This window comes from Symphalangus syndactylus, chromosome 2, assembly GCF_028878055.3.
Source record: "Symphalangus syndactylus isolate Jambi chromosome 2, NHGRI_mSymSyn1-v2.1_pri, whole genome shotgun sequence".
NCBI classification, from domain to species: Eukaryota; Metazoa; Chordata; class Mammalia; order Primates; family Hylobatidae; genus Symphalangus; species Symphalangus syndactylus.
In genome coordinates this window covers 44,289,323-44,317,288 of record NC_072424.2, presented here as the reverse complement: position 1 = coordinate 44,317,288, position 27,966 = coordinate 44,289,323, and the positions used below count along the sequence as shown (strand labels likewise).

The 27,966-nt window shown below is 42.3% G+C and overlaps 2 protein-coding genes across 14 annotated transcripts in view; one reads left to right on the top strand and one right to left on the bottom strand.

The window, feature by feature from the left end:
* Window positions 1–27,966, top strand: part of PLCE1 (phospholipase C epsilon 1) — a 440,302-nt gene that overhangs the window by 402,761 nt on the left and 9,575 nt on the right. For all 6 annotated transcript variants that reach the window (XM_063629746.1, XM_055254888.2, XM_055254898.2 and 3 more), the window contains 6 exons: window positions 9,020–9,183; window positions 10,925–11,186; window positions 13,140–13,258; window positions 17,789–17,917; window positions 21,080–21,289; window positions 26,399–26,557. In XM_063629746.1, the coding sequence (XP_063485816.1) occupies window positions 9,020–9,183; window positions 10,925–11,186; window positions 13,140–13,258; window positions 17,789–17,917; window positions 21,080–21,289; window positions 26,399–26,557 (1,043 nt within the window). The remainder of the gene's footprint in view (window positions 1–9,019; window positions 9,184–10,924; window positions 11,187–13,139; window positions 13,259–17,788; window positions 17,918–21,079; window positions 21,290–26,398; window positions 26,558–27,966) is intronic.
* NOC3L (NOC3 like DNA replication regulator) overlaps window positions 19,538–27,966 on the bottom strand; it is a 48,687-nt gene continuing 40,258 nt past the window's right edge. For 3 of the 8 annotated variants that reach the window (XR_010118407.1, XR_010118420.1, XR_010118410.1), the window contains 2 exons: window positions 26,007–26,125; window positions 19,538–19,998 (listed from right to left, as the gene is read on the bottom strand). The gene's annotated coding sequence lies outside the window, so the exon portion shown is untranslated. Of the gene's footprint in view, window positions 19,999–26,006; window positions 26,126–26,319; window positions 27,459–27,966 lie in introns of those variants that run through there. The other 5 variants (XR_008652879.2, XR_008652882.2, XR_010118409.1 and 2 more) reach the window with 3 other exon arrangements.

The following is a 27,966-nucleotide window of genomic DNA, read 5'->3' as shown; positions in this document are numbered from 1 at the left end:
ATGTCCTTTGCCCACTTTTTGATGGGGTTGTTTGTTTTTTTCTTGTAAATTTCTTTGAGTTCATTGTAGATTCTGGATATTAGCCCTTTGTCAGATGAGTAGGTTGCAAAAATTTTCTCCCATTCTGTAGGTTGCCTGTTCACTCTGATGGTAGTTTCTTTTGCTGTGCAGAAGCTCTTTAGTTTAATTAGATCCCATTTGTCAATTTTGGCTTTTGTTGCCATTGCTTTTGGTGTTTTAGACATGAAGTCCTTGCCCATGCCTATGTCCTGAATGGTATTGCCTAGGCTTTCTTCTAGGGTTTTTATGGTTTTAGGTATAACATGTAAGTCTTTAATCCATCTTGAATTAATTTTTGTATAAGGTGTAAGGAAGGGATCCAGTTTCAGCTTTCTACATATGGCTAGCCAGTTTTCACAGCACCATTTATTAAATAGGGAATCCTTTCCCCATTGCTTGTTTTTGTCAGGTTTGTCAAAGATCAGATAGTTGTAGATATGTGGAGTTATTTCTGAGGGCTCTGTTCTGTTCCATTGATCTATGTCTCTGTTGTGGTACCAGTATCATGCTGTTTTGGTTACTGTAGCCTTGTAGTATAGTTTGAAGTCAGGTAGCGTGATGCCTCCACCTTTGTTCTTTTAGCTTAGGATTGACTTGGCGATGCGGGCTCTTTTTTGGTTCCATACGAACTTTAAAGTAGTTTTTTCCAATTCTGTGAAGAAAGTCATTGGTAGCTTGATGGGGATGGCATTGAATCTATAAATTACCTTCGGCAGTATGGCCATTTTCACGATATTGATTCTTCCAACCCATGAGCATGGAATGTTCTTCCATTTGTTTCTGTCCTCTTTTATTTCATTGAGCAGGGATTTGAAGTTCTCCTTGAAGAGGTCCTTCACATCCCTTGTAAGTTGGATTCCTAGGTGTTTTATTCTCTTTGAAGCAATTGTGAATGGGAGTTCACTCATGGTTTGGCTCTCTGTTTGTCTGTGATTGGTGTACAAGAATGCTTGTGATTTTTGTACATTGATTTTGTATCCTGAGACTTTGCTGAAGTTGCTAATCAGCTTAAGGAGGTTTTGGGCTGAGACAGTGGGGTTTTCTAGATATACAATCATGTCATCTGCAAACAGGGACAATTTGACTTCCTCTTTTCCTATTTGAATACCCTTTATTTCCTTCTCCTGCCTGATTGCCCTGGCCAGAACTTCCAGCACTATGTTGAATAGGAGTGGTGAGAAAGGGCATCCCTGTCTTGTGCCAGTTTTCAAAGGGAATGCTTCCAGTTTTTGCCCATTCAGTATGATATTGGCTGTGGGTTTGTCATAGATAGCTCTTATTATTTCAAGATACGTCCCATCAATACCTAATTTATTGAGAGTTTTTAGCATGAAGGGTTGTTGAATTTTGTCAAAGCCTTTTTCTGCATCTGTTGAGATAATCATGTGGTTTTTGTCTTTGGTTCTGTTTATATGCTGGATTACATTTATTGATTTGGGTATGCTGAACCAGCCTTGCATCCCAGGGATGAAGCCCACTTGATCATGGTGGATAAGCTTTTTGATGTGCTGCTGGATTCGGTTTGCCAGTATTTTATTGAGGATGTTTGCATCAATGTTCATCAAGGATATTGGTCTGAAATTCTCTTTTTTGGTTATGTCTCTGCCAGGCTTTGGTATCAGGACGATGCTGGCCTCATAAAATGTGTTAGGGAGGAGTCCCTCTTTTTCTATTGATTGGAATAGTTTCAGAAGGAATGGTACCAGCTCCTCCTTGTACCTCTGGTAGAATTCAGCTGTGAATCCATCAGGTCCTGGACTCTTTTTGGTTGGTAAGCTATTGCTTATTGCCACAATTTCAGAGCCTGTTATTGGTCTATTCAGAGATTCAACTTCTTCCTGGTTTAGTCTTGGGAGGGTGTATTTGTTGAGGAATTTATCCATTTCTTCTAGATTTTCTAGTTTATTTGCATAGAGGTGTTTGTAGTATTCTCTGATGGTAGATTGTATTTCTGTGGGGTCAGTGGTGATAACCCCTTTTTCATTTTTTATTGCATCTATTTGATTCTTCTCTCTTTTCTTCTTTATTAGTCTTGCTAGTGGTCTATCAATTTTGTTGATCTTTTCAAAAAACCAGCTCCTGGATTCATTAATTTTTTGAAGGGTTTTTTGTGTCTCTATTTCTTTCAGTTCTGCTCTGATTTTAGTTATTTCTTGCCTTCTGCTAGCTTTTGAATGTGTTTGCTCTTGCTTTTCTAGTTCTTTTAATTGTGATGTTAGGGTGTCAATTTTGGATCTTTCCTGCTTTCTCTTGTGGGCATTTAGTGCTATAAATTTCCCTCTACACACTGCTTTGAACGTGTCCCAGAGATTCTGGTATGTTGTGTCTTTGTTCTCGTTGGTTTCAAAGAACATCTTTATTTCTGCCTTCATTTCATTATGTACCTAGTAGTCATTCAGGAGCAGGTTGTTCAGTTTCCATGTAGTTGAGTGGTTTTGAGTGAGTTTCTTAATCCTGAGTTCTAGTTTGATTGCACTGTGGTCTGAGAGACAGTTTGTTATAATTTCTGTTCTTTTACATTTGCTGAGGAGAGCTTTACTTCCAACTATGTGGTCAATTTTGGAATAGGTGTGGTGTGGTGCTGAAAAAAATGTATATTCTGTTGATTTGGGGTGGAGAGTTCTGTAGATGTCTATTAGGTCCACTTTGTGCAGAGCTGAGTTCAATTCCTGGATATCCTTGTTAACTTTCTGTCTCATTGATCTGTCTAATGTTGACAGTGGGGTGTTAAAATCTCCCAATATTATTGTATGGGAGTTTAAGTCCCTTTGTAGGTCACTCAGGACTTGCTTTATGAATCTGGGTGCTCCTGTGTTGGGTGCATATATATTTAGGATAGTTAGCTCTTCTTGTTGAATTGATCCCTTTACCATTATGTAATGGCCTTCTTTGTCTCTTTTGATCTTTGTTGGTTTAAAGTCTATTTTATCAGAGACTAGGATTGCAACCCCTGCCTTTTTTTGTTTTCCATTTGCTTGATAGATCTTCCTCCATCCCTTTATTTTGAGTCTGTGTGTGTCTCTGCACGTGAGATGGGTTTCCTGAATACAGCACACTGATGGGTCTTGACTCCTTATCCAGTTTGCCAGTCTGTGTCTTTTAATTGGAGCATTTAGCCCATTTACATTTAAAGTTAATATTGTTATGTGTGAACTTGATCCTGTCATTATGATGTTAGTTGGTTATTTTGCTTGTTACTTGATGCAGTTTCTTCCTAGCCTTGATGGTCTTTACAATTTGGCATGTTTTTGCAGTGGCTAGTATCGATTGTTCCTTTCCATGTTTAGTGCTTCCTTCAGGAGCTCTTTTAGGGCAGGCCTGGTCGTGACAAAATTGCTCAGCATTTGCTTGTCTGTAAAGTATTTTATTTCTCCTTCACTTATGAAGCTTAGTTTGGCTGGATATAAAATTCTGGGTTGAAAATTCTTTTCTTTAAGAATATTGAGCCAGGCATAGTGGCTCAAGCCTGTAATCCCAGCACTTTGGGAGGCCGAGGCAGGCAGATCACGAGGTCAGGAGATCAAGACCATCCTGGCTAACATGGTGAAACCCCGTCTCTACTAAAAATACAAAAAAAAAAAAATTAGCCGGGCGTGGTGGCTGGTGCCTGTAGTCCCAGCTACTTGGGAGGCTGAGGCAGGAGAATGGCATGAACCCGGGAGGCAGAGCTTGCAGTGAGCTGTGATCGCGCCACTGCACTCCAGCCTAGGCGACAGAGCGAGACTCTGTCTCAAAAAAAAAAAAAGAATGTTGAATGTCGGCCCCCACTCTCTTCTGGCTTGTAGAGTTTCTACCCAGAGATCAGCTGTTAGCCTGATGGGCTTCCCTTTGTGGGTAACCCGACCTTTCTCTCTGGCCGCCCTCAACGTTTTTTCCTTCATTTCAACTTTGGCAAATCTGACAATTATGTGTCTTGGAGTTGCTCTTCTTGAGGAGTATCTTTGTGGCGTTCTCTGTATTTCCTGAATCTGAATGTTGGCCTGCCTTGCTAGATTGGGGAAGTTCTCCTGGATAATATCTTGCAGAGTGTTTTCCAACTTGGTTCCATTCTCCGCATCATTTTCAGGTACACCAATCAGACGTGGATTTGGTCTTTTCACATAGTCTCAAATTTCTTGGAGGCTTTGTTTGTTTCTTTTTATTCTTTTTTCTCTAAACTTCCCTTCTCGCTTCATTTCATTCATTTCATCTTCCATCACTGATACCCTTTCTTCCAGTTGATCACATCTCCTCCCGAGGCTTCTGCAATCTTCGCGTAGTTCTCCATACTTGGCTTTCAGCTCCATCAGCTCCTTTAAGCCCTTCTCTCCATTGGTTATTCTAGTTATCCATTCGTCTAATTTTTTTTCAAAGTTTTTAACTTCTTTGCTGTTGTTTTGAATTTCCTCCCATAGCTTGGAGTAGTTTGATCGTCTGAAGCCTTCTTCTCTCAACTCATCAAAGTCATTCTCCATCCAGCTTTGTTCTGTTGCTGGTGAGGAACTGCGTTCCTCTGGAGGAGGAGAGGTGCTCTGCTTTTTAGAGTTTCCAGTTTTTCTGCTCTGTTTTTTCCCCATCTTTGTGGTTTTATCTACTTTTGGTCTACCAGCATATTTTAAGTAAACTGAAGTCACTATCAAAAGATTTTCTCAAGGAAATGGAAGTGCCTTTGGTTTTGGATGTGCCCTTTCTCCGGAAGTGCCAGGACTGGTATAGACACACTGGCTCCACTGATAGCAAAAGGGAGCAACAGGTGAGGGGGACACAGGGAGCTGCCACTCCATGGGCCACCCTGCAGTCCAGAAGTACAAACTAAAGCTGCCTGTCCTTCACTGACCCTTAAAGTCTTTGCCTCTCTTCCAAATCAAGTTGGGATTGAGAATACATCTTTAAGCTGTCCCACTCAAATGGCTGTGCTGTGTGGTTCATCCTCAAGTTTCTCTGCATAATCTTCCAAACTGGGAAAAGGTGCTATCATATAACCTCTCTCCATTCAATGTGCTGATTAAACATCTCCCCATGTTGGACAAAATACAAGCAACATGCGGTATCAGTGTGTTTGTCTGTAAAAATGGTCTTCATTTCTGCAAACTGGGGGTACAGCCTGATTTAATACTTTGCACACAGTAGATGCTCAGTAAATGCTTGTTACTCTGAGTTGAGGCAGATTATCTCTGTCAGCCCCACTGCAATATGAACATGTGGTTCTTGATTTTTGGTCAAGATCTTTTCCAAGTGTTTACTTCTCTGAATTGCAAATTCAAACAGATAGATAAGGCCAGGCACAGTGGCTCATACCTGTAATCCCAGCACTTTGGGAGGCCTAGATGGGTGGATCACTTCCGGCCAGGAGTTCAAGACCAGCCCGGCCAGCATAGTGAAACTCCATCTCTACTAAAAATATTAAAAAAAAAAAAAAAAAAAAAGTGGGGCTTGGTTGTGTATGCCTGTAGTCCCAGCTACTCGGAAGGCCGAACGGGAAGCAGAGGTTGCAGTGTATCAAGATTGTGCCACTGCATTCCAGCCTGGGTGACACAGCGAGACACTGTCTCAAAAAATATATAGATAGGGGCCGGGCACAATGGCTCATGCCTGTAATCCCAGCACTTTGGGAGGCCAAGGTAGGTGGATCACCTGAGGTCAGGAGTTTAAGACCAGCCTGGCCAACATGGTGAAACCCCATCTGTACTGAAATACAAAAACTAGCCGGGTGTGGTAGTGCATGCCTGTAGTCCCAGCTACTCAGGAGGCTAAGGCAAAAGAATCACTTGAACCCAGGAGGCAAAGGTTGCAGTGAGCCGAGATCGCGCCACTGCACTTCAGCCTGGGCGACAGTGAGACACTATCTCAAAAAAAAAAAAAAAAAAAAAAGAAAAAGATATATGTATAGATAGATCGAATAGATCGATAAGAGTCAACAGTGGAAGCACCATTTTTCAATTGTTGAAAAGAATTTCCAGGCTATGAAGTGCTTGATTTTCCATGAAGCATCCCAATCAAATAGCAGAGAAACCCTCCCAGGGCCAACCTCCCAAGAGGTTTCATGGATCATCTGCTGTGTGACTTCCTGGATTTCAGGGGATTCTAATGCTCCAAGTGGGTGTCCATGGACTTATGGCCATCCCTTCCCAAGCTTTCTGCTGGTTCCATCAACTCCAAGAAGGTCTGAAGTGATCTGGAACCAGGAGTTTCCCAGATCAACACTCAATAAAACCAACTCTTGAGTTTAGAAACTGACCTGAGGCTGGTGTGCAAACCCCTGGTTATTGCTGGCAACAGACCCTCTAAATTCTTTGCATCTGAGGCAGAACAATAACTGCCTCATACCCAGACTTACAATGTGTAAACATGCAACCCTAGTCAAAAGAAAAACTTCTTTTTTTAAAGAATTTATTAAGCTTTTTTGAATGACAGACTTTTCCAGTCCTCAAATATAAGGATAAACATTATGTGAATGGTGTCTACATAATGCAGAGTATTTTAATGTGTAGAAGACCATCAAGGCAATGGTATGCTTGATCTATCATTATGTGCATTGTTTCAGAGGTGTAGCAGGGTTACACTGATTTGTGCACACTTTTTCACTTGATTGGAATGATGATTTTTAAACTATAGCCCCGGATGAAGTTCTGGGACCATGTTCAGGGGACAGCAAGAGGGCTAGATTTGAGGTTCCACCTTTATTTCAAACCGTATGGCTCTACGTGGATCTCTTTTACATGTTAGGTCACCAAGTTAGATTTCAGTTAAGAAACTGAGCATTAGGGGAAAGAGCTGATGCACGCTGGGTTTAATACCTAGGGGATGGGTTGATAGGTGCAGCAAACCACCATGGCACATGTTTACCTATGTGACAAACCTGCACATCCTGCATATGTACCCCGGAACTTGAAACAGTAAAATAAAATAATTTTTTAAAAGCTTCAAAGTTTTAATAACAGCTTTAGAGTTTTGGCTTTACAGCTTTAAAGTTTTGGAAAACTATTAGGGTAGACATGGTGCTACTGAAATCACTTGAGGTTGATGTCATGATCACAAAAAAAATAGTTACTGTTTATTGAGCACCCTGTATGTGCCAAATCTCATTTACTATATCCACACCCCTATAAGATGTACATTATATGGCTCAGTAATTAAGATTGGGAACAATGGGTTAGGCCATCTGGGCTCAATTTATAGCATCCACCACTTACTAGTTATGTTTCTTGGGTGTTTTCACTTTTTGTGTTTCAGTTTCCTCATTCATAAAAATGGAGATACCAAAAGGATCTGCTTCATAGACTATTGGGAGGTACTTGATGCACATAAAGTGCTTAGAATGGTGTCTGGTCCTTAGTAAGAGTGCAGAGTGCGAGCTGCCATTGCTGTTGTTAGTACTATATGTCCATTTCACCTTTACCAATCCCGTATGACCTATTTGGCTTCACCCTCTTTGCTACCCTCACCATGTCTGTGTTCCTCTGTCACGAAGTGGCCTGAGAAGAGAATTTTCTCCCAATGCAGGTGAGGCAGCATGGCCACAATGAACCAGTCACATCAGGACTGGCAGGGGCCTGAGAGATGAGGTCCTCTGCACTCATTTTACAGATAAGGAGCTTTCATATGTCTAAGACATCTTACGCCAGGAATTCCTGCACACAATACTGGCCAACCCCACAGACACGGAAACATTTTACAGACAGGACAAGTAGAGGCCAACTTCTTATTGCCCCAAGGTGCTTACTGCACTTTGCTTTGATGTGGTCCATGTACAAAGTTCATTCTTACACATGGAAGCAATCTATCAGAGGGAGTATTCATCAGGTGTGTCTCATCAACATTTTGCTCATTTGGGTAACTTTTATACAGACTTGCACCATCAGGTGAGCATTTGAGTGTGTAAGAGCCGAGAAACAGTGTAAGAATCCAATTGTTCATCAAAGTAGTGTGCCAAATAAAATTTGGCAACAAAAAAAGCCTCTGTGAAGGTTCCTGATGTTTATGATTGAGAGGATTGTGGACACGATGTGAATCAGATGTGATTTTTTTTTCATGTTTACAATTTTTTAAAAAGAAATAGATGTAATTTATGGGATGAAATTGAGATTTCAAGGAAAAGCATGTTTTTCTGGCTATTCTCCTGTTCTTTCTTGTATAATTAAGATTTTATCTTACGTTTGAAATAGCAAGAATTGTCCATACAATTGTCTGCATGGCTTAGAGATAAGCCATTATTCCTTTCTAAAAGTTAGTATAAAATAAGTAGAGTTGCCCCTCCATATCCTTGGGTTCCACATCTGTGGATTCAACCAGCTGTGGATTGAAAATATTCATTAAAAAAAATGGATGGTCGCATCTGCACTGAACATATACAGCCTTGTTTCCTTGTTGTTTTTCCCTAAACAATACAGTATGGCAACCATTTACATAGCATTTACATTGGATTAGGTATTATAAGTAATCTAGAGATGATTTTAAGTATACAGAAGGGAGAGAATATATTCAGGGCAACTTGAATCTATGCTCCCAGCGGAAAAAAAGAAGTATGCAGAAGAATGGTATAGGTTATAATGCAAATTCTACACCATCTGTATCACAGACCTGAGCATCTGTGGACTTTGGTACCTTCTCATCCTAGAACCAACCCCCATGGTCAACTGTATTTCACAAGATTTTTCAGACAGATGTAGCAAATATTTTGCAAAGGAGTTTTTAAGTGGTGGCACCTAGTTTGGAGTGGTAACACTGGGCATATCCATAGACTGTAAGCCCCAGAGGGACAGGAATTTTTCTCGTATTACCTGCTGTATCTGATGCCTCACACAACTTGGCATATAGTAGTCATTTATCAATCTGTGGGACGAATGGGTGATTATCTCTTTTTCGTGCTGGAGCTTAGGGAAAATTGATGCAAAGTTCTTTTGAACTTTAAATTTATAAGGTGATACTTAAGCGACAAAGTAACAAGCTATATTGGCTTTCTTTGTTGTTTGTTTTACAGATCTCCCTTTACATTTAAATGCTGCAATGTTTGAGGCAAATGGTGGTTGTGGTTATGTTTTGAAACCTCCAGTTCTGTGGGACAAGAACTGCCCCATGTATCAGAAGTTTTCTCCACTGGAAAGAGATCTGGACAACATGGATCCTGCAGTCTATTCTTTAACTGTAAGTACGGCCCCTAGAGAAAGAACGTAAGGTCGGGTTTAAGCCTTCCTGAAACCGAACTGGTTTTGAATTCAAGGCATTGGAAAGCTGTCATGTCACAATTTGGGTCATACAGATTTAGTTCCCAGAATAATGTATTTATCTCCCAGGAAGCAGTAGCTATGGCTAGGCAAGCTGTTGCCAGACAATGTGTTTGCCAGAGCCCAGGAGCAGGGCTTATGAGGTCCCCGTTGCACCTGATGTACTGATGATGGTAACTCTGCCTTCCAGGGCCCACAGAATCATAACTATGAGGATAGCCCACGGAAGTTGAGCTTTTTGTTAGATCAGCTCATGTTAAGCTTCAAAGCTCTAAGATCAAACTCACGTCAATATATAAATACAATTAAGTATATTTCCTCCTTATAATTTAACCTTTATCATTCTTGAGCCTTTCCTTATTCCTTTTCACCTAATTAACTTATTGTCAAAACTCCACAGACTCCTCTTAAAAACAGACCTGGCCAGGTGCGGTGGCTTACGCCTGTGATCCTAGCAATTTGGGAGGCCCAAGTGGGTAGATCGCTTTGAGCTCAAGAGTTCGAGACCAGCCTGGGTAACATGGCGAAACCCTGTAGTCCCAGCTGTTCGGGAGTCTGAGGCTGGAGAATCACTCGAGTCCAGAAAGCGGAGGTTGCAATGAGCCAAGATTGCACCACTGCACTCCAGCCTGGGTGACAGAGTGAGACCCTGTTTCAACAAGACAAAACAAACAACAACAGAGACCTGGTCATCTCTTTCCACCTTTAGATCTTGTCTCTCTCCCTTCACAGGAAGAATGCCAGGCAGCCCTCCAAGTATGACACCCCCCAAACCCCTGGGATAACCCCATTCACAGACTTTCCTACCACCCAAACTGCTTTTTCTCTTTCCCTAAGACAGCAGGGCAGTAGCCCCTTTCCTATTTGTTATTTTTTAGCTAGAGGCGAGGGTAGTTTTATCTGTTTACAGAAAGCTGTGAATTAGTTCCTAACACGTCTGCGACTTGCTCCAAAATGAAACTATTCAAGGAAAAGATTTTGAAGTTATAAAATCCTCTGGCATTTTGAACAGAATATTAGTAACAAATTTATGATTATATTGCATAAAGTCTTATTTTGTGAGAAATTTAACTTCATCTTGTTTGGTTTTTGAAGATATTTGAACATTTTGATAGTTGAAAGCTTACAGTTAAGTGAATGATGTTGACAAAATAAGCTTTTCACATGATTCCAGTCATGTGATTACCCAGTTACAATCACTTACTTTTTTTTTTTTTTTTTTTTGAGATGGAGTCTTGCTCTGTCACCAGGCTGGAGTACAGTGGCGTGATCTCAGCTCACTGCAACCTCTATTTCCTGGGTTCAAGCAATTCCCCTGCCTCAGCCTCCCTAGTAGCTGGGACTACAGGCACGCACCACCATGCCCAGCTAATTTTTTGTATTTTAGTAGAGACGGGGTTTCACCATGTTGGCCAGGATAGTCTCAATCTCCTGACCTCGTGATCTGCTCGCCTCGGCCTCCCAAAGTACTGGGATTACAGGTGTGAGCCACCGCGCCCAGCCCTACAATCACTTACTTTTTAAACAGTTTTATTCATCATTCACTTTGTCCATTCCAGTGTTCTTGGGATTCCTTTGCAGAGGGAAGCAGTGAGGTGTAGAGGTTGTCTTTCTTTTTTTATCCTCGGTGACTTTGATTCCTTTTGTCTCCCTCACCCTAGATTGTCTCTGGTCAGAATGTGTGCCCCAGTAACAGCACAGGAAGCCCGTGCATTGAAGTCGACGTCCTGGGCATGCCTCTGGACAGCTGCCATTTCCGCACGAAGCCCATCCATCGAAACACCCTGAACCCCATGTGGAATGAGCAGTTTCTGTTCCGCGTTCACTTCGAAGATCTTGTATTTCTTCGTTTTGCAGTTGTGGAAAACAATAGTTCAGCGGTAACTGCTCAGAGAATCATTCCACTGAAAGCTTTAAAACGAGGTAGAATAAAATTGTCCAAATGTTAATAATTGTTGTAGCTAGGTGATGGATGCCAGAATTTCCTTATACTCTTTTCTCTTTTCTGTTTGACATTTTCCTATAAAGAAGTTGAATTAAGCAAAAGGAAATACAAATTGGAGCACTTTTGAAGCAGGTCTCAAAAGAAGTTTTTCTTTTACATTTTTTAAGAATCTGAGGTATTAACAATATCCCTTGTAAAATACAGCCTCACCCATGCCTGCTGATGTCAGGAGCAGTGGTTGTTGCACTCTTATTTCCACACATTTTTCTTCCTAAATACTACCCACGGCACTGCTGGCAGTTTGAAAGCAGGGATTGAAATAAGGAGAGGAAACAGAGATGTCGGAGGGGTCGGGTGTGGTGGTGGCATAAGTGACCGCACAGTTGGAGTTGGTACCTGGCAGAAGTCCAGTTTTGGAAGCTGGGTCTGGGTTTCAGGTGCAGGAAGAGGGGAATGGAGAATTCTGGGCAAAGGCTAGAGCTGTTGGCTTGTGGACTGGCTTTGTTGTGGCACTCTGATAAATTTCAGCCTGTGCATTGTTTTTAAACTTTGATGTGCATAGGAATCTCCTAGGACTTTGGTAATACCATGCAGATCATGATTCAGTGGCCTCAGGTGAAGACTGACAGTTTCCCTTTCTAACATACTTCCAGGTGTGCTGGCTCTGATGGTCTCTTTTGAGCACCAATATTCTAAGTACACACTTCCTCTCCCAGCCACACTCAAGCTGCCATCCTCGGAGCTCACAAACACATTACAGTTTCCTACTTTGTGTTCTTTTCCTGTTTTTCTTCTCTGTGCAAGTAGCCCGTGGTCATTTAATTAGTCTGCTCAGGCTGCCATCACGGAATACCACAGACTAGGTGGCTTGAACCACAGAAATGTATTTCCTCACAGTTCTGAAGGCTGGAAGTCTGAGATCAGGGTGTTGGCAGGTTTGGTTTCTTCTAGGGCCTCTCTCCTTGGCTTGCAGATGGTCACCTGCTCACTGTGTCCTCACACGGTCAGCCCTCTATGTTATCTGTGTCCTAATCCCTTCTTCTCATAAGGACACCAGTCCCACTGGATTAAGGCCCACCCTAAGGACCCCATTTTAACTTAATTACCTCTTTAAAGACCCTCTCTTCAAGTATAGTCACATTCTGAGGTACTGAGGGTTAGGACTTCTACACAAGAATAGGGAGTATGGGATCAGGGGGAGACCCGTAACTGTTATTATAGAAATGTGAGAAAGTACATAGAAACAAAAACAATTGTTTTAATTATCCATTTTTCTATCTCTCCAACACAGTCACTTTTGGTGTATAAGTCTTGCAGGCTTTGTTTCTCTTCCCATCTGTGTAACACGTGAGCATACAGATATATTTTTAACAAACAGGCTTTCTACTAATCTTGTGTTTTGTAACTTGCTGGTTTTCACTTACTAATGTATATGGTGAGCAACCTTTCATGTTAATAACTATACATGTACGTTGCCATTTTTACCAGCTATGTATTATTCCATTTTATACTTACACTTCCAGTCATACCGTAAATTATAACCAATCTCCCATTGTGGGAATATTCTATTATCACTAAAGCTGCTCTAAGATGGAACATTTGTAAAACAGGGACTGTTAGTCTGTTAGTGCTTCATTCACAGGGACTTTTAGTGATCAGGTTTTCCTACTAGATCAGGTTTTGTCTGAGTTTAAGGTTTTTCTGTTTGAGTCTAAGTTGGAAACAGTACTTGGACAAATTAGTTGCCATTGGGTAGCTCAGGGGGCAGCACTCTCTTGGCGAAAAGGCGCCTGTTGGTTGCGTGCCTGTTGCCATCCCTGCCAAAAGATCTTAAAATAAGGTCTTTCTATCTGTCATTTACCGACCTCCAGGGGCATCTTCTTTTCAGTAGCCATGGTTAACAAGCTTTTCCCAATTCTGTATTACTCCAGGATACCGACATCTTCAGCTGCGAAACCTTCACAATGAAGTCTTGGAGATTTCTAGTTTATTCATTAACAGCAGAAGGATGGAAGAAAATTCCTCTGGCAACACCATGTCAGCCTCTTCGGTAATGAAGTTCTGTTTCACTCAGCATATTTGTGGGGATTGCTACACTGAAGGTGGGCTTTTTTGTGTCACAGCAAAGTGGTCGGTGTGAGTTATTAATTAGTTAGCTATGGCTGACACTTGGCACTGACTAAGCACTTTACATATATACTAACTCAGTCCTCTCAATAATGTCAGGCAGTAGCTATTAGTATCATCTCCATTTTACAGATGAGGAAGGTAGAGCTAAGTACATCTGAGGTCACCCAGCTAGCAAGCAGCAGTCCAGGATTTACACCCAAGTTCTAGTAAAAAGCCCATATATCATAGTGTCTATCATGGAAGTGAGCCAAATATAATAAAGTGGGGAAGAGGCTTATTATGCAAAGCCTAGTAGGAAGCATTTCCAATACTTCTACAAACTTTAGGTTAAACCAGGAAAATATTTTCTTTCTTCAGCAGTCCAGGGGCAAATGTCACAGGCAGAGCAAGGCTGGAGTGAGCAATAGGTTCTGCTGGCGATGCATAACTTGCACCTCAGTGCTTGGGAGATGCAGAATCTGCTTCCTTGAGAATGGAAAAAAGACACTGTAGAAAGTGCCACAGTTGCAGAATCTTTTTTTTTTTTCCAGAGACAGTGTGTCTCTGTCACCCAGTGTCACTCTGTCACCCAGGTTGGAGTGCAGTGGTGCCATCCTGGCTCACTGCAGCCTCAATCTTCCTGGCTCAAATAATTCTCCCACCTCAGCCTCCTGAGTAGATGGGACTACAGGTATGTGCCACTATGCCCAGCTAATATTTTTCTGTAGAGATGGGGTCTAACTATATTGCCCAGGTTGATTTTAAACTCCTGGACTCAAGCGATCCTCACGCCTTGGCCTCCCAAGGTGCTGGGATTACAGGCATGAGCTACTGCACCTGGCCAGAATCTGCATTTTAACAAGTGCCCCATGGAAACTCAGTGCCCACTAAAGTTTGAGGACACTTGGACCAGGGCCCCCTCACTAATGCAGGATGGTTTAATTAGATAAGAAACTGGGCTGAGTGCAGCGGCTCATGCCTCTAATCCCAACACTTTGGGAGGCCAAGGCGGAAGGATAGCTTGAGTCCAGGAGTTCAAGATCAGCTTGGGCAAGACCCCATCTCTATTAAAAAAACGTGTTTTAATTGAGCATAGTGTCAAGCATCTGTAGTCCCAGCTACCTGGGAGGCTGAGGCAGAAGGACTGCTTGAGTCCAGGAGTTTGAGGCTACAGTGAGCTATGATCACACCACTGCACTCCAGCATGGACAAAGAATGAGATCCTGTCTCTAAAAAGGTATTTTTAAAACAACTACTTTAATTAACTGGCTAATTCCATTATGCTTCCTCTTTAAACATACATTTTAAAAGTGTGTCCATTGGTTACCCCCTTTACATGTTTAATAATGTGATTACTTTTGTGTCAATCTCAGACTCAACATTGTCCTAACTATCTTTGGAAAGGCACCTTCTGCGCTTACAATGGCACTGGCCATGACGGCTTCCACTGCCACTTTCTGCTTTCTTCTCTGCCCTTCTCTTGCCCTCACCACTATCAGTTTTGACTCCCGTTGTCCCTGCCCTTGTTTGCTTAGGTGTTCCTCCTTTTTCCCTTCATCACTCCACAGCAACCTTCACTGTACATTTGTATCACCTGGAGAGCTTTAAAAACTCCATGTGCACAGGCCACGCCCCACACCAATTAAACCAGAGTCTCTGCAGGTGGGCCCCAGGCATCAGTTTTTTTAAGGATCATCAGGCAATTGCACCATGTGTCCAAGGTTTAGAACAGCATTTTGGCCAAAGTGGAGGGAGGGTGTGGCTTCCACCTTGTGCAGAGGATTGACAAGCAAGGGCAGGGCCGCGTGGTACAAAGAACAGGAATCACATGCTTTCAGAAAGGCAGAGCAGGGCCAAATACCCAGTTCTGAGCTGGGTGACCTCAATATCTGTTACAGCTGAAGATTCCACAGATGCCACAAATGAACTTTTTTTACTCACAACACTTCTGACACCAAAAACGTGGTGTCTTTTCCAACTCTCTGGCAACAGCTGGGTGTCCTACGTTTCAGTTCAATTCTAACACTATCCATCTAGAGTTGGTGTCAGATCCCACACATTGAGGGCTCAGTCCCACAAGACTACTCCTACTTCAGATGCCAGTCACAAGCCCCAGGTTGTCACCAGGACTTCTGACCAAACAGCTATAAATTCAGGGGATTCCCTATAAATCCTCAGATTCAATAATTTGCTAGAATGACACAGAACTCACAAGAGTGCTTTGCTTATTATCACCAGTTGATCAGAACAGATGCACATCAGGAGCAGCCTCATGGAAGGATGCATGGAACAAGGTATGGGAGGAGGAGTGCAGAGCTTCCATGTCCTCTCCAGGCCACCCTCCCAGCACCTCGATGTGTTCACCAACCTGGAAGCTCTCGGAACCCCATCATTTAGGGTTTTTATGGAGGTTTCATGACCTAGGCATGATTAGTTCAATCACTGGCCACTGGTGAGATTAGTTCAGTCTTCAGCCCCCTCCCCTCCTTGAGGTCTGGCAGCAGGGCTGAAGGTTCCACCCCTCTAATCATGCCTTGGTCTTTCTTAGCCACCAATCATCTCATTAGCAACAAAGGACACTCTTAGCGCTCCAGAGATTTCAAAGGTTTTAGGAGCTGTGTGCCAGGAACTGGGGACAAAGACCAAATATGTATTTTTTGTTATATTACACCTTGCCATCCTTGGGGTTCCTGGGTAGCCATATGTGGATATGTGCTTGGTAAATATGTGTTTGACCATGGAGAGCGAGAGCATCACTCTCCATTGCTGAAGCCAATAACTGTAGATCATCCTGGCCTTCTTCTCCATTTAAGACTTGATCATTCTATTTCCTTAGTATCTTTCAAATCCATTCATCTTGATCTGTCCTTATTGCCTTGGCCCTGGTTCATTCTCACCTGGCTTGTGGTAGAGTCTTCCTAATTGGTCTCATTTGCTCTGGGGTTTGCCACCTCTGTCTGTCCTCATCTAGGGCCTCCCAAACAGATCTATCTAAATATGATCGTGTCACTCCTCTGTGAAAAACCCTCCATCAGTTCTCCATTGCTTTCAGGGTATAGTTTATACCAGAAGTAGCAAATTCACATGCCAGGAGGATCCCAAGAAGGTGATGTGCAGGCATGGACCTGGGCTGAGCACAGACTCTTAGAAAGCAGAGAGCTCATGGGTCATTTAGAGGGGCAGCTGTTACCTAGCTCTCAGCTCTAGCTGCCTGTTGCCTTGTGATGTCATCAGATCTCTTGGTCTTTCAAGAGAATCAGGACATCTGGGGTTTTGTAAATGTTGGCAACTATTTAATATTTTTAATTAATAATGTGCAAGCTAAATGATACAATTAGAATGTGTGCATTTTATAGTATGACAATTATACTTCAGTAAAACTGATTTTTAAAAAATCACACTGTGCAAGCATAACAAAGCCAACTTCTCCTCCCCACCACAAATAAAAATAAAGAACATGCTAAACAATACACTTCAGCCCTCAGGTCCTCATTTTGCCAGTTTCAGTCTAAATTTTAGCCAGTTAGGCGAAGCCCTGAATGGCTGTGCTTTTGCCTGCATCTCCAGCCTTTCTCCCTCCAACGGGTTAGTTGTAGAACTTGTTGAGGTTCCCAGAATGCCCTGCTGTGGGCCACTTCTAAGTCTTCGTACACATGTTACATCAATTTGGGGTTCTCGTCTCATTCTTCATCTGCTAAATTACACTAGGTCCTTCAGGATTTGGTTCAGATACCATTTTCAGAAAGCCCTCCCTGGTTTCTCCCAAACCTCTTCTAGGCCACCTCCTCTGGGTTCCAAGGAACTTAACATGCTCCTTACAACTGCCTACTTTCCCCTCTAGCTATCTCATTCAACTGGAAGCCCTTGGCAGGGATAGTGTCCCATTTGCTTCTGATTTTCTAGGGACAGGCATAATGACTGATTCACTATAAGCCTTCCATAAATTATTTATTTCGAATGAATGAATATATATTAATACACAAAATGCCCAAAGAATTGAGTTACACACTTACTGAGCTCTTTCTAACAGATATATTTTTGCATTATAATGATTCGTGTGCCTGAATGGTGTACTCTCTAAGGGCAGAAAATTTTATTATTACCATCCAAATTTCTAGCCCAGTACCCTGAAGAGAGATGGAACTCAATAGATACTATGGAACATCAGTTAATAAGTAAGAACTAACATACATTTCAGATAATGTCAGCCTCTAATTATGATGGAGACACTGTAATTTAAAATAAATGAATCTTTTGGTGATGTGCTTATGAAATACCCTCACTAAATGACTGAGGAAGACATATCATTGCCTCTTCTACCACATTAAGATGCACTGGGCTACCAACGACTCTCATCTTTTGCATTTACATGTTGCTATCCATACTTCTAAGTACTAGCACTTCTGTATCAAATAGAGCTTAGAAATATGTGATTACGGATGAATGATCAGCCATGTGATCTTCTTGACAGATGTTTAATACAGAAGAAAGAAAATGTTTGCAGACTCACAGAGTCACGGTGCATGGGGTCCCAGGGCCAGAGCCCTTTACCGTTTTCACTATTAGTGGAGGCACCAAGGCAAAGCAGCTTCTGCAGCAAGTAAGTCCACTGAGCCATGGTTGGGAGAATCCAAAATCTAAGATGTATGGATGTATGTGGGTGTATAAATGCCTGTGTGTGTAAACATACACAGATGCACATAAATGCGCAAAAGTCCATGTTGATGATATGCCTTTTATTTGGAAATGTGTTATCCAACATTGAGATCCACTCCAAGAATCATCTGATGGATCTTGGTACCACTAGACAAACTACCTTAACCTGTAGAGAAGATTTTATTGATTCTTAAGCTATATAAAATACTGGGCTCTAGAATGATAAAGACCAGAATGAGTGGCCTTCCAACCATATATACACTTTTGCCCTAAGCCTAGACATGGCTTAATCTTCCTTCTTCACGCAGATAGTATTAATCAATCAGAATTTGCACATTAGGTGAATGGAATCTTCTTGCTATCCAAGAAGCTGAATCAAATTCTTAAGAGCTTCAGGATGGGCCACATGGACCAAGAAGACATTTCCTGCCCCTCCAGCCTAAGGCCTTCCTTTGCATGTTGAGCAGCCCCCTTGCTCCCCTCCCCCGGCACCTGACCTTGGCATTTGAGGTCCTCTCCTTCTGGTGGTAGCAAGAGGCATGGAGATCCTGAAACCTGTTACCCCAAGCCCTGTAGCAGAACTGGCCTAAGCCTCCTTATGCTGTACCACCTCTGCCCTAGATCCCCCTCCAAAGGATCTTTGTGGCCTTCTGCAGACAGGTCCCCATCCATGGGGGGACTTCTAAGAGTGAGAGAGCCAGGGACATGGAGTAGCATCCAAAGAGGGAGGGGGCATGTCCTCCAAAGGGCGAGGCAGAGCCCATGCGTAATTCCTTTTTTCACCACACTCGAGGCGCTATCCTTGCTTGGCACAGTGGCCTAAGATCCTTGCAGACGATTTTATCCTTAACCCATTTCAGAATTCCTTCTCCATGCAGCCAGGTGCAGTGACTCACACCTATAATCCCAGCACTTTGGGAGGCTGAGGCAAGCGGATCATGAGGTCAAGAGATGGAGACCATCCTGGCCAACATGGTGAAACCCCGTCTCTACTAAAAATACAAATATTAGGTGTGGTGGCGCACATCTATAGTCCCAGCTACTCGGGAAGCTGAGGCAGGAGAATCATTTGAACCCGGGAGGCAGAGGTTGCAGTGAGCCAAGATCGCACCACGGCACTCCAGCCTGGGTGACAGAGTGAGACTGGCTCGAAAAGATAAAGAATTCCTTCTCCTGAATAGGGGTAGACTAAAGGAAGCAATGACCAAGAGAATGGCCTTTCAGCTCCCTCTGAAGTTAGGGTGTATGATGAAATGTAGCTGGGACCATAACATTTGGAGGAATTAAAAACCAACTGAACAATCACAATAAGTGTTAATAAATGGCTCTGTCCTTCAAGGGCACATCTCTATAGACAGGCTAACATTCTGTCCAACATTTTAAACTGACTTAAATAGAGAAAACAACTCAGGTGTCACATTTCATAGATTATCAAACAGAAGCTATTGCCAACAGTTTGTTTTGGTTTTGTTTTAATACATCAGTCCACGTACTTCAGTGTCCACTATCACAAAGCACTGCTGAAGTTTTGTAAAGTAAAGGAAAACTTTCCAAGAGCCACCCATAGCATGCCATTGCTTTATTCTTTATTGTCACCCATGCAAATCAGCACACAGATGTAAAGCAGGACTGAGCAGGGGGTGATGCTGGCCCTCTTGTGGAGGTGGCCCAGAAGCTTCACATCCTGAGTTATCCCTGTAGTATTTGCCTTGGCCCCCTTTTGAGTCAACAGCATTACATCAATTATAGACCAAGGGCTGGGGCGGAGAGATTTGAGTCTTCCTGAGAACCTTCACTCCCACCGCCCTCAGTCCATCACATTCTGCTTTTCCTACTGGCGAGACATGTGCACTCTGGGCTTTGCCTTATTGGCAGGGGCCTGAGGAGAAGGGTGTTTGCTTAATCCGGGCCAGATGGTGGCAGCTTTCTCTCATCACCAAGCTACTTCTCATGGGAAGGCAACAAAGGGAGTTTCTTCACTGCGACTGACCTTTACTCCCTTCAGGTTCAGCCTTTTGTAGTAACCTGTACAACATGAGTGAGAAAGAATACATTGGTAAAACTATAATGCCTGTAAGCCCAGCACTTTGGGAGGCCGAGGTGGGTGGATCACAAGGTCAGGAATTCGAGACCAGCCTGGCCGACATGGTGAAACCCTGTCTCTGCTAAAAATACAAAAATTAGCCAGGCATGGTGGTGCACACCTGTAATCCCAGTTATCTGGGAGGCTGAGGCACGAGAATCACTTGAGCCTGGGTGGCAGAGGTTGCAGTGAGCCAAGATCACGCCACTGCACTCCAGCCTGGGTGACAGAGGGAGACTCTGTCTCAAAAAAAAAAAAGGTAACTATAATGATGGCTCATCTTTATTGAGTTCTCATAACGTACCCATGTTATGATTTACGCTTCAACCATAAAACAAAATTAAGATTGCTACTATTACTATTTCCATGGTGTAGATCGGAAAACAGTCTCCAAGGGATTAAGTATCTTACCCAATAATTCATAGCCGACAAGTATTAAAGGCAGACCTCAGACTCAGGTCTGTCTGGTTCCAGAGCTTTGTCTCAGCTGCCCTGTTTGACTTCACAGGGTCAACAGCCAACAAAGAAAACAAGCCCTTTAAGCACACTGTCAGAAGTTTATTTAAAGACGAATTCCCAGGAACTTAGACCACATGAGAACCTAGCCCTACAAACCTTCCATGAGAAGATGACCGAGTATTTCCAATGTGAGAAAAAGAGATTATCTTAGTAAATACTAAACTAGGTTATTTGCCCTCAGTCCTGTGTTGCAAGATTACAAAGGGCTAAGTTCATGGAATGAGAAACCTAAAATTTTTAATTCACTAGGAGCTCTCATTCCAGCAGTGGGAAAAATAGTTATGCTGTCTGGGGATTATGAATAAGTTGTGCCGTTGCCCAGAGTGAACATAAACAATCCATTCTGAACATAAGAGAATTCTTAGATCTTCCAAAAAGAATTATGCAATACTCTAGAGTAAATTTCACTTATAAATTGCATAGCAAACCTATCTGAACACCATGAAAGTCGATTTGTTTTAAGTGTTTGCCTCACTCCTCAGTTTGCCTTCACTTTTTCTTTAGATTCTGACAACTGAACAAGACATCAAACCTGTTACCACAGACTATTTTTTGATGGAAGAAAAATACTTTATATCTAAAGAAAAGAATGAATGTAGGAAACAACCATTCCAGAGAGCCATTGGTCCGGAAGAGGAGATCATGCAAATTTTAAGCAGCTGGTTTCCGGAAGAGGGATACGTGGGCAGGATTGTCTTGAAAACCCAGCAGGAAGTAAGTGTGTCTGGGTGCAGCCTACACAGTAACAACTCATTATGTGATTAGCCATTTACCACTCACAACCTCCCTGAAATTCAGAATTTCTTGTAATTGCAACTTGGTTTATATTCTTCTTAAGTAAATGTGGATGAACAGTTTTATTCTTCTGCACATATTCAGAATATTATCTCTAAGGTACAGAAATTCAATCTAAAAAGCATCCCTTAGGCTGGGCGCAGTGGCTCACGCCTGTAATCCCAGCACTTTGGGAGGCCGAGGTGGGCGGATCACTTGAGGTCAGGAGTTCAAGACCAGCCTGGCCAACATGGCGAAACCCCATCTCTACTAAAAATACAAAAATCAGCCAGGTGTGGTGGCAGGCGCCTGTAATCCCAGCTGCTCATGGGGGAGGCTGAGTCAGGAGAATTGCTTGAACCCGGGAGGCAGAGGTCGCAGAGAGCTGAGATTGTGCCATTGCACTCTGGCCTGGGCAACAGAACAAGACTCTATCTCAAAAAAAAAAAAAAAAAAAAAGGAAATATGTTTTCTCATGCAAATAAACTATTCCATTTTAAAAATAAATAAAAACATCCCTTATAAGATAAAGGAAGCAAAGGTTCCTTATGCATGTCATCAGATATGGGTCCAGTATTTTATTTGTATGTATGAAAAGACATTGTTGTGAGGGTCACATTACTGTATAATGCAAAACCTTCAGGTATTTTCTATTCTGGGGATGATTGACTTCCAGTTTTAGCTAATAGAAGCTTCCGTGCCTACAAGTAAGACAATAATATTTCTTTGAAAATATTCCAGAACTTCATACAAAGTAAGAATCTCTTGGCCTGAGTCAGAATTAGTAACAATTTATATTACGTGTGCTAAGATTCCCATGATCATTCCCGGGAGGGAAAGGATGCAACAACTGCCATGTTGACTCCAAACTGATCGGCTCCTGTTTGACTTAATTGATGAGGCACCTTTTTTTTTTTCCTGAATGAACTGAGAAAACCATACTAACTTAAAAATGACATATAAGGTCATTTCTCTAGCGTAGACAATCATGCCTCATGACATGTTGATAGTCAAGCAGTTGAGTCTATTCAACAATTTGATTATATAAATATTGAGCACCTAATATGTGCCAAGCCCTGTTCTGGGCATATGATCTGCTCCTTTGGGGCATGTAATAGTGCTTGCCTGATGGAAGGTCCCTCAGGCCCATGCTTGCCAGGGCACAGTGAAGGTAATAGCCAATTTTCACCATTACGTGTTTTCACTTTCTAGTCACAGTGAGTGAGTGTGACCTAAAGCCTCTACAGAGCTCTAGCATCACCTCTAGAGCCCAGAGCCACTGCCTTCTTTCCCTGACCTTGCCTGACACGATGAAAGGACACTTAATTTAAGCAAACAAATGCAATTGTCCGCCAGCCTTCTCTCCCTATTAAGACACACTAATTGCTAAGACAGAGACCAGGCAACCCTAATAATAATCACTTTATAATAAAAGAGGGCTTAGCTGTACTTTTGAAGCCATCTTTAATGTCTAAATCTTTTTCCTGTTCCTAAATTGTCTTGCCTTATTAATTAGCTACATGTAAAAAGTATGTATCTTCTAAGTGATATCAGTGAATCAGTAAATTTTTAAACCTCATACTTGCATATGATTCACAGCGTTGAAAGCCCTCAAACACTATGTTGAATGATATAACGGAAACCATTTTACACTTAAGGAAATAGATTCAGAGAGGTGAAATCATGACAGGGTTAGAAGTAGAAAGAACTCAAGTCTATGGCTTCCAGGTCAGTGTTCTTTCCACCATCCTGTGCTACCCAAGCTGAAATTGTGTCCAACCTTGTGGATCACCCACACTCTGCACCTTGGGAGGAGCAGGAGGCAGTGGGTAGGCTAGAGGGAAGACGGGCTGGCTGCTGAGTGTCACAGGAAGCTTCATTTTATGCTCAGAGGAGCTGGGGAGGGGAGGGACACCCAAATGCAATTTCAATGTATACGAAAACAAGCTGGGGCACAGTGGCTCACACCTGTAATCCCAGCACTTTGGGAAGCCAAGGCGGGCTCAGGAGTTCAAGACCAGCCTGGCCAACATGGCAAAACCCCATCTCTACTAAAAGTACAAAAATTAGCAGGGCCTGGTAGCGGGCACCTGTAGTCCCAGCTACTCAGGAGGCTGAAGCAGGAGAATCACTTGAACCCAGCAGAGGTTGCAGTGAGCCGAGATTACACCACTGTGTTCTAGCCTGCGTGACAGAGCGAGACTTCATCTTTAAAAAAAAGAAAAATATATATATATATGACAACAGGCAGTAGGGACCTCAGGAATATGCTTCCAAAAGGCTGGTACAACAAAGCATTTTGAAGAAAAGGGGGCATAAGTCAGAAGGGAAGGCTAGCAAGCTTTTTCTGTTGAGTAATAATATGGCAAGTTCTCCTTTATATGCCTTTGTTAGGAAATTTTTGAAATGACTGAAATATTGTATCTCAAAAGATAAATAAATTTAGTGTATCTAGGTTTACCTGGTGCATAGTGATACCCAAATAATATTTGCCGATTGAATACAGGAATTCAGTAATTACTGAATGTAAGAGGGCACTACTAGAGGAGATAGATTTGGGCTGTAAGTATTTCCATTTATTTTATCCTGTGGGAACTAATAAGACATATAAGCAGTTTGCCCATATATGAAAATTCTTCAATTGCTGTGACCTCTGATCTCTCCTGCCTGCCTTTTATAATTTTCTTGTCTCCTGGGCTTTCAAGCTGTCAGGTACATCTTCCTGTGGTCAATGTGTCCTCTTCTGTTACTGGATTTGAAATTGGGTAAACCAGGATTGTCACAACAAACAGACCACCTAACTTCTGTAAACCTCACTGCCCTAATTTGTAAAATCTATATACAAACTACCCTACTTGACTCAAAGAAATGATCATGAGACTCATGTCAAACATGTAGACAGACAAAGTGTACAACAATGCTTAGTAAAAAGGGATATAAGCGAGGGCTATTGTTATTTTGTTCATAACCTGTGGCTTCGAACTAATGTGGCTACAAATACCTTGAAATAAGCTCCTGAGGGAGGCTCAAAGGTCAAAGGTGCTCTTTTTTTTTTTTTTTTTTTGAGACGGAGTCTTGCTCTATCACCCAGGCTGGAGTGCAGTGGCGCGATCTCGGCTCACTGCAAACTCCGCCTCCCGGGTTCACGCCGTTCTCCTGCCTCAGCCTCCTAAAGGTGCTCTCTTAAAAGTAAAGCTTAATGCATCGTTGTTGGGACATTTTATGTGGCAACTTTTTGGTTTTCTGATTTCTTGCCTCCTGGTTTGGGGAACACAGATTATAAATTATGTGAATTACCTCTCAATCTTACTCTCTGACTAGTTAAATATATTATGATCAATGCAATGACATATTATTAAGCAAGTTGTAAAACAGTATACGTACGATACAATCTCACTTTATGTAAAAAGAGACAATAGCTCATCTCTTCCCCCTCTTCCATTATATAATGGAGTATTCATTCATTGGAAAAAATCAAATGGATTTTTTCACTCACTGAAAAAAGTTAAAATAGATTATATATCTTTATTTAACAAAAAATCATGTAAGTATAGGGCCATGATTGCAAAGTTAATTAAATGATTGGAGCAAGCTTCAGAAGCCAGTCCTTTCTGGCCCTGGTTGCAGTTTTGGCGCCGCCTGGTGGCAGTTATCTATTCTGACTTTAATCAATGGGTACAATTCTAGTTGGAACTTCCAAGATAGTGACAGCAACTCATGGATTCTTCTGGTTAGTTAGCACCCATTTCAGTAGCCTGGTCTGGAGAGATGAGGCTAGAATTCTGGGGATAAGGGGGTTTTCCTGCCAAGACCTTACTTGCTGAGATGAGGTTGACTACTGTTTACTTACTTTGCCTCTCCCTCCCCTTTTAAGTCTCCCTCTTGCAAAAGTGAAGCTATCCTCATTTGAAAATGTGGCGGACAAAGGACAGCAGCTGCTTGACAATCACATTATATCTAAATTCACATAATTCAAGGGTGTTGCTTTACATAGTCACATACACAAAAATACATTTGAACATCCACAGCAAATGTTTAAAAAGATGTATTACCTAATGACATTGGGGTATTTTGTGGAGAATAAGGTGGGAGAAGGAAAAAAGATGAGAATGGGAAAAGTTTGGTTTTTCTTACTGATATGCTTCTGTACTGTTTGGAAATTTTTAATAAGATACATATATCTGTAGATACATAATCCACCCAAAAGCCAATTAATCTAATTCTCATAATTACTGTGAATTTTGTCAAAATTTGTTTCAGTGTGGCTTACCTCCAGCCATTCATTCAGCCTTGTCACTACAGTTTTGTTCACCCAACCTGTCAATTTCATGGTTTACATTTCAGATGCCTAGCATTTCTTAAATGCTCAACATCTGTGGAAATGGGTGAGCTTTCTTTTAAATGCAATTTACTGTGTTTTTATTTAGCTTTTGCTAATTGGCAAAATGGTATATCGTCTTTCTACAAATTTATCTACAGTCAACTTGGACTCAAAATCCACAGCTAGGCCGGGCACAGTGGCTGACACCTGTAATCCCAGCACTTTGAGAGGCTGAGGCAGGTGGATCACAAGGTCAGGAGTTCAAGACCAGCCTGGCTAGCATGGCAAAACCCTGTCTCTATTAAAAATACAAAAATTAGACATGGCGGTACACACCTGTAATCCCAGCTACTCAGGAGGCTGAGGCAGAATTGCTTGAACCCAGGAGGTGGAGGCTGCAGTGAGCCAAGATCATGCCACTGCACTCCAGCCTGGGCAACAGAGCAAGACTCCACCTAAAAAAAAAAAAAAATTCCACAGCTAATAGGAGCAGATAAATTGGCTTGTTATGGATCTGTCAACATCATCAGAAGCACAGTAGCTTCTTCCTCTCAGGAGACAGGTATATCCTTTTAGAACAGTTTATGAAATAATAACATAGTATATGAGATATTAAGCTAAGAAGTTTCTACATCACCAAGATACAAGCTCAGATTTTTGCTACATTTGTCTTTCTTTATTCTGCATAAACCTATTATTTACTCATATTTTTTTCTTTTTAAATACAGAACCTAGAAGAGAAAAACATTGTTCAAGATGACAAAGAGGTGATCTTGAGCTCAGAGGAGGAGAGTTTCTTTGTCCAAGTGCATGATGTTTCTCCAGAGCAACCTCGAACAGTCATCAAAGCACCCCGCGTCAGCACTGCACAGGATGTCATTCAGCAGGTAAAAGCCTCTCCCTTCCTCACCTCAGTCCTTTCCTCAGCATAAATTATTGGAACAAATGTCTGTGCATTGATGGCTCATTTTATGAGTGAAGTTCCTGAAAAACAGGGACCTCAAAGGGGGAGTGTGTGCCTCTTAAGGCTGGGAAATGGCCTCACATGGTGGCTCATGCCTGTAATCTCAGTTTTAGGAGGCTGAGGCAGGAGGATCACTTGAGCACAGGAGTTGGAGGCTGCAGTGAGCTATGATTGGCCACTGCACTGCAGCCTGGATGACAGAGTGAGGCCCTGTCTCTAATTGGAAAAAAAAAAAAAAAAAAAAAAACGACCAAGCCAGTGGCTCACACCTGTAATCCCAGCAGTTTGGGAGGCTGAGGTGGGCAGATCACTTGAGCTCATGAGTTTGAGACCAGCATGGCCGACATGGCAAAACCCTGTCTTTACAAAAAGTACAAAAATTGCTGGGCACGGTGGCTCATGCCTGTAATCCCAACACTTTGTGGGGCCAAGGCGGGTGGATTGCCTGAGGTCAGGAGTTCGAGACCAGCCTGGCCAACATGGTGAAACCCCATCTCTACTAAAAATACAAAAATTAGCTGGGTGTGGTGGCAGGCACCTGTAATCCCAGCTACTTGGGAGGCTGAGGCAGGAGAATCACTTGAACCCGGGAGGCAGAGGTTGCAGTGAGCCAAGATCGTGCCGTTGCGCTGCAGCCTGGGCAACAAGAGCGAGACTTCGTCTAAAGAAAAAAGTACAAAAATTAGCCAGGCATGGTAGCGTGCACCTGTAGTCCCTGCTTCTCAGGAGGCTGAGGTAGGAGGATCACTTGAGTCTGGGAGGCAGAGGTTGCAATGAGCCAAAATTGCGCCACTTTCCTCCAGCCTGGGCAACAGAGCCAGACCCTGTCTCAAAATAAATAAACAAAAACAAATTTTAAAACTTTAAAAGCTTGGAAATATTAATTCATTCCTTCCACAGACACTTAGTATCTACAGTGAGTCTGGATCTCTATAAAGCAGTGATAATAATGGATTTAGTAAGTGACTCTGCAGTGACAATGTCATGGTCCCAGAAATACCTAAGCCAGTACCTACTGACCATCTCTCAAGGATCCTACAGAGGACAAGTAGGAGGCCTCCTCTGATCCTCTCCCCTCCTCTAAATCATGCTTCTCTGAGAGTTTACATGGTTTCAGAGAAGTTTGCTTCCTTCATAGCCTTGTTAGGGTAGGCCACTCATCAAACACCTATTTGAGAAGGCACACAACACAACGATTAAGAGCACAGACCCTAGATCAAGCTGTGTTAGATTCAAATCCCAGCTCTACTTCTTACTGAGACCTGGAGTAAGAGCTCAGATCTGTGCCTTAGTTACAATAGTGTGCTGGTAAACCAGCTCTTTGTAAAAGAA